We start from the raw sequence: 15,408 nt of genomic DNA, 5'->3' as shown, positions 1-15,408 counted from the left end.
CCGGGCAGTCGTGCGGGGGCCTGTGCCCGGGGGTTGCTCCCGGGGGCCGTTCCCGGGGGCTGTTCCCGGGACCCGTGCCCGGGATGCCGCATTCCAGCCGCAGGTGCTCGGGGGCCGCGGCGGCTCCGCCCGCACCTTTCCCCAGGGACCCCGCGCGGGAGGGCGGGAATCGGCAGCCGGTGCTGCCACCCCGCGGCCGGCGGCGCGCACTGCAGCGGGGCCCGCGGGGCCGGGGCCGCCCGGCCGGGCCCTTCGTTTGTTCGCTCACATCGGTATTGCTTCTTTTATTCATCCATATTAGCGTTGTCTCTTTTATTCATTCATATTTTCACTCTCTTTTATTAATTCCAACGCGCTTTAACGATTCTCAGGCTCTGAGCAGGTCTAGAGCATCTCAGAACACCCAGGCAGACCACAAACAGCAAAGTTCACACGCTCTAGGGCTAGTTATTGTATCGTCATGAAGTTTCATCACGACTTTAATCTTAATTTTCATCACTGTCCTTTCACTTCACTCCCTAATGTGAGCAAAACAACAAAAAAGTCAAAACCTGCAGTAAATTCTGTGTGCCACAAGGAGAGCATCCATCCTGGTTTCTGTCGGGAGAATTTGTCTGTGCAGCTGCTACACACTATATTAAGGACAACTGAACGATTCTCTAACAATATTTTTTTTTAAAAGACAATTTAAAAAGCCAATATATTTGGTGCTGGTGGGTGTCCTTACAAGAAGCAGCTAACACATAGACACTGCACCTCAAAGCAGGGAGCAGAACTGGGAAGTACTCCTAATGACAAGCCTCATCAGGACCCAGGAATGACTCCCTAAAATCAGACAGCCTTCCCAAGAAATGCCCAAGGCCAAGCAATCTGCAGAGCACCAACGAGCACATCCCTCTGTCAGGCGGCAGAACACACCTCTTTCAGAACATCATGACACTGTCTAGGACAGCAATCATCAACTTCAATCATTTGAAGTAAATAATATTCTGTAGAAAAAGCTAGAGAAGCCCCATGGTTAAAGAATTCTACTTTCATAATGCCTGCTTATTTTTGACAACACACAAATAAGATGTAACTTTTCTTTGAGATAAGGAGCAGTACTTATGTATTAACAAAAAACCTTATTTGAAATGCAGTAAGAGAATTGCTGTACCATACAGTTCTTCCAGTTTAAAAGCTAGATCTTAAGGATGAAGTCAGGTCTCCAAGACTTAGGAAGATCAGATTTATTATAAATTATATAACTGATTAGATTGCAGGCTTTATTTAGTTTTACAAACTGAGACAATCCTCATCTTGCCACTGCATTTCCTCAGAAGCTTCAAGACAAAGGGAGGGAATGCAGGAGTATGCCCAGGAGGTTCTCATTTTTAGGAACAATGAGCTTCCATCTCTCAAAACTCAGTAGACCTCCTACAATGCCCCAAAACAAAAGGTGGTTTTCAACTTGATCCCACAGCAAATTAATATGATATTTAAGGGGTTCTCTGCAATTTTTAAGTTGCATTATTTGCTCCAGCTCTTCAGTGTCTAATATAATTTAAAATTACTTGCTTTGAGCACAGACAAAACAAAGAACTTTTCAGCACTTTGATGTGAGCCAAGCTTTCCTAGCAGAGTTCAATTTCATCTACTCAGACTAGCAAGGTGACAGAACACATTCATCTTATAAACATGTATTATTGTAGATTCTGTTAAACATGCAGCCAAGATCTTTTTTCTACAACCACTCTCCCTATAGAGACACATATTCAACACAATACAATAAATCTGATCAGTGTAGGAAGACACACACAACGAGAATGCAACAGGGTTTGGTCCATAGATATGATGTCTATGTATCCTTTGGAATGGGAAAATGTGCCTTCTTGCAACGTGGTGGGAAAAACAATGGAAATTTGGATGCATATCATGATGAAAATACTAAGTAAAAAAGCCCAACTTAGCTTCACAGATCAGTAAACACTTTCCACATTTGCTTTTTTTACCAAGCTGGACTCAAGTATCTTGTACTCTTTTGTATCTTACAAAGGATTTTTGATTTTTATGAAAGAAAACCACTTGACTGTGCCTCCAGTACCATTTAAAAAATCCTGTAAGATAACTTCAGCTTGCAATGACTAATGTACAGCTCTGATCAAGTGCTGTATACGAAAACCTAAGCAGATCACAAGTCTTGAAAGAGACCTGACTTTACCCTCGAGCACAGTTTAAGCTTTCCCAAGAAAACAAAGCTCGGGAAGGTGATAAAATTTTGACTGTACAGCAAGGTCAAACTGAACACACTTCAGATATAAGACTATAACAGGTTTTCAGACTGACAATTGTGGACTATTAATAAACTCTCAGCTGCATGATGCTATTACAGACCATAAAAGAAATCTTCATCTGGAATGTACTACAGCGCAAAAAGCAGCACAGGCACTTGCAAACAGTGGCAAGACCTTCTGTGCCTATCAAGTGGCACAGAGTTCTTAAGATCTGGGTAGTTAATTTAGGTGCCTGAAGGAAGCCAGACTGTTCTGTAAATCTAACTTGTTGTGAATAAGAGCTCTGAATTTGAGCTTAAGTCTACAAGACTAGCAATCTTTGCCAATAAAAATAAAATAGCTTCAGAAATTGTTTCTGTCTTTTACCTAAATGAAGTACAAGTTTGCTGCCTATTTTAAACCCCTTCAACCTAACCAAGAGTGCTTGACCTTTTCAGTCAGGCATACCACAGAGTCAACTCTGACATCAAGGGAAAGTTGGATACCAAGGCCTTGCCACATAATAAACAGGATGATTTGTGTGGTCAGCCTGCATGTGTGGAGCAAGGCTGACACCTCCTCAGAGCATGAGAGCTGTTGAGGACACGTGGAACATCAAATGCCTGCAAGAGACACCTTTGCTGACTCAGAAGAAGCAGAATTTGTGTGTTCAGCCCCTTCTCAACCACTCAATGGAGATGGAAAAAGCTGCATGTTACAAGGATTGTCTTGGGAGATCCTCCATGGCTATCATCCTCCTTCCTGAGAAACAGCAAGGCACCTTTCTTGCACACATTCCAAGTACAATCTCCAAGCTATTCAGCTGTTACTAAGGGAGCTACAGAAATGCAGTTACAGAGGTGAAGGATTCTGAGGCTACCAGCTGATTTTTAATTGGCCAAATCACCTAAACACAAAATGCTGACAACTAACTCTTCCTTTGAGCATTGCAATATTCTGAACAAAGTAATTACTGCAGGTCTGAACTTCCTGTAGACACAGGCAAAACACAAACTATTAAATTGACACAGTGCAACTCTCTAAGAAGTTCTCCTAGAGAAATGGCAGTCTTGTCAAGAATTTAGTAGCTAGCAAAATTAACAACTTTTTCATGTCCTTGAGTAACACTTTTGAAAATAATGAACTGCATGTGAGTTTCAAATCACAAAATTTCTGTTTATCAAGTAGATCAGTCAAGTCTGTTGGTTAATCACTTTTGAAGAGGAAACAACACTAAAAGGAATACACACACAGAGTATAGCATTTTCAAGAACAGAAACCCAATAGAACTGTTAACAAATTTTCAACCTTTCCATTTTTCTAGGTAAGAAGCCCAGGGAATAGAGAAGAAAGAGGCAATCACAGTTGGGCAGACAAATCTCTAATTCTAATTATTAGACATTCTTTTAAAAGGAAAAACAACTCTAACAAGAGCAATTCCCTGTTGCTCATTTGAATTAAAACTGTTGATTTCATGGATCACTAACATTAGTTATATTTTTTTGACAGCACTTCTTGGTTTTGGGACCACTTAATTCCTCCATATGAAACAGTTAAAACTGTTACTAAGATTTTATGTTTCTATTATCCACTAAGTCAGTTCTAGCAACCAAGTCTTCACTTACATCCTAGTAAAAATTTGTATTCTTTCATTGTAATTATGACTGTTTTTTCCCCTGGGAAGATGCCAGAGATGCCAGCATTTCTCTCTGGAAAAATATTACACACTCCAAAACTCCTTTAGTAACTTAAAATCTCAAAGACATGCAATAGTACTGTCATTTCTGAAAAGCAGATTTTGCTACTCTGAACAAGCATTGTAAGATTAAATTCATGTTAGTGATCACTTTCTAAAAAATACTATTCTGCAGAAGTCATAAATACACTTAGAGTCCACACTGCTTTCTACAGGCTGTGTAACACAAGCTATTGTTCAATGTAAAAAGACTGATCTAGGGAAGCATTTCTGTTGAGAAACATACATTAAAACCTCTCACTTTGGGTCTTCAAATTCTTCAAATAAACTGAATTTAGAATACTTACCTAACCATGTTGCAATAAGAACAGAGTCAATTCCCTCTATGGGCATACATATTCTAGCAACTACTGGATGTATTTGCTGTGACAGGTAGTACTGATAATCAATTTTAAGATTTTCTTGCTTTTTTAACTGTTCTGGAGCATATGCTCGCTGGCTGGCACTGAGATCTGATCCATCCTAAGGAGACACACACAAAACAAAGTGTGAAAAAATTCTATACAAAGGATTATGCTTCAAATATTATGCATTATTTTAATGCAAAATCATTACACACTCTTTTGGTTGATTTATTATGCATCCAATACAAATCCAGCAGTAGTAAAAAAACTGCATTGCTGATGCTGGCATCAACTAGCAAGTTCAAGAATGCAAAACCAGCTTGTATTATTGTAGCCTACACGTGCAAATCAGAACGAGTAGACAGAGTAAACAGTCCCATCTGTCAATTCTGAAATGCACAATGAAAACACATTGTAACCATCAGCCCAGTTAAAAATACACAGAGGGCATGCATTTTGGATTCACTTTGTACTAAACCAGCACTATCATTTTGCACAACAAGCAAATTCTAAGTCGTGGATATCAAAACTATATCTGTTTTGCTAGGAAATTTATATTCTTTAATTCTATAAAGATATTAATAGAATGAATGGTCAGAGAATGGACCAGCACTCATTGGCATATGAATAAATAACAGAGGCAACAGTGTTGATTAGAAAGAGGAAATCCTAAAATATTCAGAAATACTGAAAGAAATGTATGGTGACATCTCAAGCCAAGACAGAAACACCACTTAGAGGTGTAATATACATTACTTTCTTCTCCAACTTGAAAGAGGAAGATAAGGAGAAAATAATTAAATTCGGGAAGGCAATAACTAAATTGAAAACTATATAAATGGAGGAATTAAATATCAGATCTATGAAAACAGTACTCTTGTAAAATGTAACTCATTTAAATCTGTAGAATCGTAGTCCCACTTCTCAACTGCCCCAGGAAATATTATTTCTAATGTGTGTCAAAAATCTTAGAGCAAAACTTAAAGCAGTATTTTTGCAAGATTCCGTAATAGATGTAAATGTTTATAGGAATGGGGCAGGGTGGGGTGAGGTACCACAACCATTTTGGGGCTTTTTTGCTAAGTACAATCACTTTTTTGATTTTTTTTCAGCAAAATAGAACAAATGCATTAATACAGGACACCTTCATTTTTTCATTTAAGACGAGCTACTGGTTTCAATAGGGTCAGCAATGACGGACTGAAAACCCATCACTAATAAAGACAGACTGCAAGCCATTGGTTCCTCCTACTCCTTTCAGACAACTTAGTATTCAGAACAAAATTAATTTAGGACTATTCAGCTCATCCAGCTGCTTTGCAAAAATAATTACAATGCAACTCCTTCAGCTCCCTTCTTTCAACAAGTATATTCTTCTCTTGTATTGTGCCACTGCTCAGCCGCACCCGTGGCCCAGCTCTCAAAAGTCTTGGCAGCTTTGGGGTGCCAGGCTAAGAACTCTCAATTAAGTCAAATACAGTATATTTTGGTTTGAAAATAATGAAGGAGCTGAAATAGTCATATTGTCAAGTTCATCAGCTTGGCCTATAAGATCCCTTGGTCCATCTAACTCAACCTACACTTTTTTTTTAATTAACAGAACCAAAGTGGAGTATCTATTTGTGAAATAGTGATAAGCATTTATAGGATAAACACCTGAAACAAGAAAGTGGCTCAAATTTCCCAGTCTACACATCAGAAGTGCCACCAGATTCAATGACTATGAATTGAAGAGACAAAGGTGATACTGGAAAAAACAATGACACTATTTAACCAACAACAACAATCATCTTTCCATGAATGAAAGGGTCTTCGCCACCAGAATTTTCTCCTGCTTAGAATGAAGACTAGGCATTTTCTTTAAAGTAAGTTTTAATTCCAAACATGAATGAATTCAGGGAGATTTTACCAGTCACTATATGGAAATAGTTGCTGAGCTGATCACAATGCTCTATAAAACTAAATTTAGCACAGAAAACCAACTATTTTAAAATATAAGACTACTTCACCAAAAAGAAATGCCAAAACCTATTTTCCCAGGAGCTGAGCTGGGTCTTTTTTTTTGCTGTATCTCAAAACAATACCTAGTATTTAGCTATAAAGAAAGACATTTTTACCTGACAAATGATATATGACACTGTGTCTCCTGCCTTCACCTTTCGGCCTCCATGAGAGTTTATCCACATGGCCACATGCACATGTGGCAAGGCTTTTTTGTCAGGATAATCCTGGGGATCTTTTGTCAATGCCTAAAATATCAAAGGGGAAAAGAGAAACGTAACTATGAGACAGATCCATTACTTCAGTGATGAACAACTCAGAACTTTAAAAGACAAGATTACATAGCAGCTATCTTCATCCTTCTACTATTCACAAGTTCATCTGAAACACAAAGATAAAAAAAACTGTAACAAACTTATTTGCTATATGTTAAGCCCTAGGTACCAGTCCTTCAAATTTTATAAATGTTATTATTAATAAAACAAAAGGATGTTTTTACAATTAACATCTGAAAAATGCATTAGCATTACATTCATAATGCAATTGTTTTTAAATTAAACTAAATTGAAGACGACAGTATTATGCAAAATACAAAATAAAGCCAGAGAGTGTCCCCTTACTCCTGTTCCATTAAGGTCATAAAGTAAATCTGAATATTGTGCAGCTAAGTGTATCTAACAAGCTCTGCAGCAAGAGGGTACAACCGAATTTAAGTATTTCTGTATATCTCATACTACTGAGATTCCACAATGACTTTTTCTTTTAAACAAAATAAAACCCTACATTTAAATATTTACTGTCATCCCAATTCTTAGAAACAACTTCTACACTTGACTTAATAGTTAAATACATTTTTTCCCTGAAGTAGTAAAACAGAGAAATTTTAGGAATTTTAAGTGAACATTTTGCTATATATATCTTTTACAGGGACACTAAGTGCTTTTAGAAGATTTGCATCAGAACATTCTTTTTTTGAGTCAACCATAAAATTTTGTGATTTCTCTACACTCATATGACAACCTGAACACATTTCTTAACTGATTGACACAGTCTTAGAGAGCAGAGAGGTGTCCAGCTGGCAAAAGAAACAGACTTTGGATGGACAGTTGATAGATCTCGATTAGAAGCATAAGAGGGGCATGTAATACCCAATTCATTGGTGAAACTCCCCCCCAACAGACAACGGGATTATCTGAAGCTGAAAATACAGTTTTTACCATTGAGGATTCCCAAAAAAAACCCCCAAAACTGCAACACTGCTGCTAAAACTGCTGTAAACAAAGCAAAGTATTTTACTTCTTGTTGCACAGAAGTCTTGAATGAGGTCTCAAAATGACTATTAGCTTTTTTATACAGAGCTTTCTAGGGAAATATTATAAGGATTTTCTACAAAACAGAGTATTTCATTTGTTTCCATTGCATTCTTCAGTTTATGCATATATTTCAAGACTGAAATATAAAGTAACACTTAAGAGAGAACTTCTCCTGAAAACATCCTATCATTCTCAAAGAGCAGAGTGAGCCTGGTAAACAGCAGGATGGGACAAGACACAAAGGTGTTATTCTGGAGCCTCCAGCCCCAGTAAGGCTTTTTCCCCCTCAAACTGTAGGATCTTCACAGCATGTCCTGAACTATTCAGTACCTAATAAAACTCCTGCTGTTTCACAGCATCATAAGGATTAAAAATATTTTTGTCAGCAGCCAATATATTCAGGAACAGTAAAGTTTTTCTGAGACAGAAAAGTGCAAGATCACTTACCTTGTTTATTTCAAACTGATTAGCAGGGATCTGACCACTGACCACATTTTCTCCAATTTCTATAAGTCGCCTTTGAATATTTTCCACAATTATGTCTCGGGGCTGATCAGAAAGAATCTGACCAATTACATAGCTGCAAAAACAGTACTAAAATTAAGAAAAGCTTGGCACATGCAAAACCATCACAACAGACACAATCTTCTCTTTCCCTAGATTTTCTCTGCACATTAAAGAGCCCAAGGATAAAGTCTGATGAAAAATTTTTAGAAATTTACCAGTATATTTTATGTTGTGTTTTGTTTATTTACTTATTTTACTAAAAGCAAATTATTGCAAATAGTTCTAATGCTAAATAAGGATTTGGAATGGGTGAGTGCAACTTTCTATTTTCTTCTGCCATATCATTTTTCCATTTATTATTCCACAGCAGGTATCTTAAGATGGGGGAGAAGAGAACATATCAAGTAAGCAAAGTCTTGCCTATGGCTGCAAAATGTGGTTGGAAGATCTGCCAGCTGCAGAAGAGTTAGTCACTAAAGAACACTCTCCAACATTTGTATAGCTTTAATTACTAATACATTCCTAACTTGGAAAAATTTGCTTCTATTATGATGCATCTTTTCTTAGAAAATGCAAGTCTTAAGAACAGTAAGCAAGTGTGTGGTGTATTTTTACAGATGTGAAAAGTATTCATTTTTGGATACATTTGGACCACGAGCTGTTTAAGTTTTCAAGAGGCATTATACAATGAGTCAGCACCCAGATGACCACCTCTCCACTCTCTCTAATTTTCTTTCTATGATGCTAAATGTGTTACTTCTACTGAATTAGCCCTGTGCAACGACAATTAATAAAGAGTCAATCCAGTCTCCATCATAATGAAGTCTCATGGCAAAAGGAAAGAGAAGCAGTCTTGGGGAAAGGGACCACCTCCTCAGGCTGCATCCAGTGCACTTCCAGCTTTTTTAAAGGGTGCTGAAAGTGCTGAGCACCAGCTTCTTTAGGAAATAAAACATCTGACCAAGAACCTATAACTCCAAATGTTGACATCATCTACCATCTTCACAAGATTTCAGCTCTGGTTTGTTAAATGACATTTACAACACTGTCAACTCAAAAGCACAGCTTCCACAGCAGACACAAAACCAGAGAGTGAGATTTGGAGACATTTGGATTTGCACAGATCTAACCGGTTACCAATGCCAGAAGGAAACGTTTACATCTCCTCCGAAAATCAGCCTAACACTGATGTTAGTTAACAACTGTGATCTTCAGTAAACACAGTATCAAATGTTTAGAAAAGTAAGTACAAATGTTTACTGTTTCAAACAGAGCACAGAAGACAATGCCACAAAGAAACGTACTTTCCAGTCTGTTTAGCAAGATCACACCAGTCTCTCCGGACTATATCCAGCCCTTTCAGCTCTTGTTTAGTTGTGTATTTCCCATCTCCTGTTGGCTCCACACTCAGAGCAGCATATTTCTTCTTCTTTAACAATAGCAAGGACTTAAAAATTCCGTCAATATCGATTTCCAACAATTTGTACAGCTTGTTCACTTCACTTTTGATCTGCAAATGCACCAACATTAACAACAAATGCAACAATTTAACAATGGACAAATTCAATTGTTCTTAAGTTTTAAAACAAGTTACGTTACACACTGTGTATTTGCATACACATTTTAAAGACTGGTCAGATATCATTAATTAATTACACACTAGTAACCACGAGGTACTACTAAAATTAAGGTTCACCCATTGACTTTTTCAGTATCTACAGCTTGGGACATCTGACTCCTTAATAAAATTAAGGAAGGCAGATAAACATGAGATTGAAGTGACCTTGGAGATAACTGACTCCAGCTCATTTTACTAGTACAGTTATTCCATCTAACCTCTCCCATAAATTAAGCAAACAAGGGATTTCACAGCAGGGACCTAGTTCCTAGGCAAAGACAAGAGATGGCCACTCAGACAGAAAAGGCAAATAGCCTTAAAGAAAAGCTATCTTGCAAAGGCACCTTTCTTTCCTCCCACTCACATCCTAAACCAGGGAGGGGAGAAAAACTATGACTGCAGACCAGAGCTCTTGTGTGTGCATGCTCAGGAAAAACAGGCAAGTTCCTTTTACCCTTGCCCACAATATACCCACCTTTTCCATAGTCTGATTTCCTTGAGAGGAAAAGGTGAGGTTTTTCTACACACAGACTATGTTTTATCCGTATACAAAAGTTTCAAATGGCACTGATATATTGTCTTAACATAGTACCAAGTATCTCTCAACTCTATTCTAAGGGAACAGAAGTGCATCAGCTCAAAACAGCATGAACCTTCAACAACAAACTTTGGTTCCAGTACACATTTAGCTACTGGCTTGGCTGAAAGCTTCCCACTTGCTTTTTTCCTTTTTCTTTTTCATATGTTTTTACTTTATGTTCTTCAACAGCATATCTACATATGCCAGGTGTCCTGTTCTGTCTTCATGTTCTACTCTTTACTTTCCTTCCTCTACAACTTAACTTACTCTTCTGATTTCAGGATCCATATTCACTCTTACTAACACTTTTACCACCAACTATGAACTATCCTCTTCTCGTGTCTCACTGAAGTTGGATATGCATTCAAGTTCTTTTGCCATCTACATACCTTCACCAAGAACAAGACCTTCAACATAAAATCTCACTGGTTTCCTATCTAGCTTTGAACTCAGATGACCACTTCAACCAAAACCTTCCTTAAAAACTTTTCATTTATGTGTTACATATATGTGTGTACTTAGTTTTTCTCTCTTAGACCTCTGTACTTCCTATTGCAGGAATTATCATTACTTTGATATGCCCTGTATATTTCTAAATTTTGAAGGACATCATGAGGCAAAAACCATTTTGCTACAAGGTTCATCTTTTCTTTCTTAAAACAGTCAAACAAATTCTCTGAACATTTTTCTGCAGTTTTTGTTTTCAACTTTTCATTTCCTACAGCATACTAACCAAGTGCTCAAAATGCAGTAAGAGTTCAGAATGTACTGACAAATCTGATTCACAAGAACACACAGAAAATGAGAAAAAACTTCTGCTAAGTAATGACTGAAAAGGGCATGGATATAAATACTGGAGGGTTAAGGGTGGGAGAGAGCACACACATTAGATGGGGGAATTCAGAAGGCACGTAATAGAATTTTCTCCAATAAAAACCCAAACTTAATCTCTTGGAGGAATGCTTCACTGCTGAAGACAATTCATAAATTCACACTTTACATCAGAATAGGGGTACACTCACTAACTGTTCTCACTGTAATTGTTTGCATTGAACCTCTGTGCCTTCCATACAGCCTACAGCAAAACTGCAGTGAAAGCAATGTAAATATTCCTCACCTCTGAACACAAAACTTTGGGAAAGAAATTATTATGCAGTGGAGCAGAGACATTTCTTGAGAGTGTTCCTCATCAAAACAGACAATTCTTTATCCTGATTTTTTTAATAGGAATTACTCAAAACAAGGAAAATGTAAATGATCAAAGTGTTTGCAAAAAAAACAACTGTCACTTTCTTGAGGAATAAACAAACAATCAAGAAACGTGAAATGAGACAGATACGAATCACTTTTTTCTGCCACAGAAAGAATATTGAAAGCCAAAACATCTGCAGTTTTGATGCTAGGTTTGATTGTGATGGTTTACAGAGATAAGTTTATTCATTTTTAATATGTTGTACATGATTTTAATCAAAACATATCTTTCTGTCCTTTTTGTTGTTAAATTAAAAAAAAAAACTGATACATAATACAGAGTACAACGGATTAAAAAAACTTAAGATTTTACTCTCATTAAGCAGCTGACAAGTTCAAACACAAACATATTCTCTCAGAAAACCTGACTCTAATTCAGATGTATTTAACCTATTACGCTTATCCTGCCAGATTTCATAAAAGTTACTATTATTTAACTATCCTCCATAATGTTTAGCCATCAAACGGGAGCACAGGGACAAAAAATAAACCAGAATGAAACCACACACACACAACTGAAGTAAGATTAAACTTTCTTATACACTACTGTATACACACTAGAAATTGTATATAATCTTGCATGTGGCATACAAAAAAGAAAGACAGCTTTCTACCTTCCAGCAGCCCTCCTGCTACTCAGTTATGATATCAAGTTATTATCCCATTTTTTGCTCCTGAATGCATCTACTTCTAAATGTTCCCACTGGCATGAAGGTAGAAGTATTCTAAAAAACCCTGGAATCACTCTCTGCCTTAAAATTAAATTACTTCTGTTTAACCCTATACTGAATACATCTTTGCTTTCTTTAGTTTTTTTAGAGTGTCCATAGCTCTCATTTTCATCACAATTTCTTCCATCTTTCAAAAACAGCTTCTCTTACATCTTTTCTTTAGAAAGTTCTGAAATATTTCTCACTTTACTTCCACAATTTCAGAGAGCCACAAAACTTCCACATCATCGACTGCCAGCTCCTAATCAATCAGATCTCTTCTGTATCTGGTATACCATGAAAATTAATATTTGAACTTACCACTGGAAATCTGATAACATATTGAGTGTCATACAAATTACATAACTAAATAAAACTAAACTGGGAAATGTCCCTTGTAGAAAAAAAAAAAAAATCAGAACAGTTCATGTTGTAGTTGAAATTAACTTGGAGGAGAAATGGTACCTCACACTTTGGTTCACCAAATACGAGATAATCTCCTGCTATTTTAGGATTAGTAAAAACAGCTGGTTATGCAATGAAATGGTACATTTAATCACTTTTAAAAATGCACAGAATAGCTATACCTGAAAAAGAGCAGGTATAGCTGAGTTTTTACTACTTCATAGGTTCCACACATTGTGAAGCTCTTTCTTATGGCACATTCTCTGCTTGTGCCACAGAATCCTCTCTTAATACCATCTTAATACCACTGAGAGTAACACCACAGAAATGTAGGAAATCTTCAAAAAGAAAAAGTCCCTTACCTTATTCCCCAGCTTGAAGACCTCATCCAAACTGGTGCTATTAGTGTTTATCATAATGGAATCAGTGTCTCCATAAATCACTTCAAGGTTCATCTAAACAAAAAAAAAAATGCTTTGAAAAACAAAGAAGAGCCCCTCCATCTTCTACAAGTCTCACATAACTTTCAAGGTTCAAAAATTACCCCTTAAACACTAAAAAGTATACTAGCAAGAAAAAGTAAAATAAACTTTTACTGATAGGTCTGTACATTTCATTAAAGCCTATTTGAATTTAAAAAAATAAAGAAACTTCAGCCACTGATATGTTAAAAAGACCACTGTCCAGTTGTGCACATAATATAAACAGGTAATATTTTACTAAATGAATACAAGAAAAATAAGTCAGTGAACAAGTCTGATCTTGAGAAACAGCAGGAACTCTGATCAGAAATAACTTTGGACTGCTAAAACACAAGAAAATCACTTCCACAAGACTGCTTGGGCAAATTCAGACAAGGCAGTCAGCCAAAGGTATGATCACAGTCAGGCATCCCATCCCATCTGCAGCCATCACAATACTACTGAGAAAAAAAAAGAGAAAAAAATCCTTAGATTTTCTATTTCAAACAAATCTGTGAAAGCATTGGCTAGTGGATGACAGCAACTGAGAATACCACAGCACTGCCCAGATTAGGCTGCTCTTCTTCACTCTTTCAGATTATGCAGATGGCTTCATATTTCCATCTTCCCTCTCCCCTCTTTTAACTTCTGCTAATCCAACCACCTGTTTGTCCACCCCTGGGCAGCAGATCTACCAGGGAATGCTCCTCTTGGAGGAAGATCTAGCTACTATGACCCACAAGTTTTCTCTTTTCAGGCTGAAGTGCTGAACAATTACACCCAGAGATGGACACAAACATTTACTGAACCCCTCTTCTTTGACTGACACTCTGCCCCTCACATCACTTCTGATTCTTGTAACAATTTAAAAGCCCTGCTTGGAGAAGAGTGTATTCAAACACCAGCCATACTTCTGTAATACTCTGGATAATGGAGCAAATTCTAGACAAACTGAGGAACATAAAGCCTGAGGTGCATATGAAAGGCATAGCAAGGAAAAAGGTAAAAAGAAAAATTGCCAACACCAGTAAATGTCACAACAACAACAACAAAAAAGTGCAGATGTATATAATTGCATAATATTAATTTGAAAAAGAAATGAAGACCTGACATTTCCAGCGGTGGAAAATCAATGCAGCTGTAAAAACTGCAACATGGCTATGTCCATGTTAAACTCCACAGAGTCGAAAAACCACCCCGAGACAGAGTTTAAAGGATGCCAAAAAATAAACCATAATAAACCACTAGAACACATGGTGTAACAGGTTTATGAGTAAACTCTAATTAGCACTGTTGCTAATTTGCTTGAAACAGTCCCACATAGGCTTCAAGCAGGGTCCAGATCATATCTGTGGTAGGAAAAGAAAAAAGCTATAATCCATCAGGAAGGATTACATTTGTAAACTAGGCATCCTAAGAAGTGATTTCAGGTCTGTTTGGGTTACAGTTCTCCTGGAATAAAAAAATTTCACCAGGTGTGCTCTTTAAGTGTTGTTGTTTAATGAAAATGCTCAGCATTACCTTCTGCACCATCTCCTTGGTATGCATCAAAATCTGAAATAAAAAAAATAACCAAAGATTAGCGTATGATATAATTACAGGCTAACACAGGCAAACATATCCATTAGGTTGCTAACTCCAAATGCTCTCACCTTTCAAAACAAAGCAAACCACCTCTCTCCTGGCAACACACAGTCACCTCAATACTCCTATTACATGAGTAAATTCTCGTTTGACCTTGTATTAATGCTATTATTAACTCCCCTAAAACAAGATTAAAACAAATCTCAAAATTGCATGTCCATGCACACATTCTACCTTAGGAAAAAAGAACACAAAATCAAATGGCTTAAATACAACCTAATCAGCAAGTGCCAGAATTAAGTCTCTTTCAGTAATTTAGGTCAGTTGTCGCCTTCATATCCAGCACCTTATTTCTTGATTTTATCGAATTTTTTCCCAAAAACATTCTGTCTGATTCAGTCCAGCCTGGATGGTGCTCACTTTAAAAGACTTAGTCAAAAGGTTGGTTACCCTTGTAATGATCTCAAAATGGGTCATCAAAAAGCAAACTCCTTATGGAAACCAGAACTGGGACAAGGAGCTGGGATAAAGACAGGACACAGATCTTGAGTCAAAGGGTGTAACCAGGCTTGTTCCTCAACCAAGAATGCATCCCAAGTTCTCCAAATGCTCTGAACACCACCTCT

The 15,408-nt window shown here is 37.3% G+C and overlaps 1 protein-coding gene across 1 annotated transcript in view; it reads right to left on the bottom strand.

Annotated features, from left to right (window-relative positions):
* The window catches only part of POLA1 (DNA polymerase alpha 1, catalytic subunit), a 185,238-nt gene that overhangs the window by 104,833 nt on the left and 64,997 nt on the right, over window positions 1-15,408 (bottom strand). Inside the window, 6 exon segments of the mRNA XM_059839928.1 lie at window positions 4,296-4,470; window positions 6,470-6,601; window positions 8,114-8,246; window positions 9,478-9,683; window positions 13,100-13,192; window positions 14,720-14,752. Of these exon segments, the coding sequence (XP_059695911.1) occupies window positions 4,296-4,470; window positions 6,470-6,601; window positions 8,114-8,246; window positions 9,478-9,683; window positions 13,100-13,192; window positions 14,720-14,752 (772 nt within the window).

This window comes from Haemorhous mexicanus, chromosome 2 (assembly GCF_027477595.1).
Source record: "Haemorhous mexicanus isolate bHaeMex1 chromosome 2, bHaeMex1.pri, whole genome shotgun sequence".
NCBI lineage: Eukaryota > Metazoa > Chordata > Aves > Passeriformes > Fringillidae > Haemorhous > Haemorhous mexicanus.
Note: the sequence above shows the minus strand (reverse complement) of the source record. Positions and strands in the feature narration are given on the sequence as shown.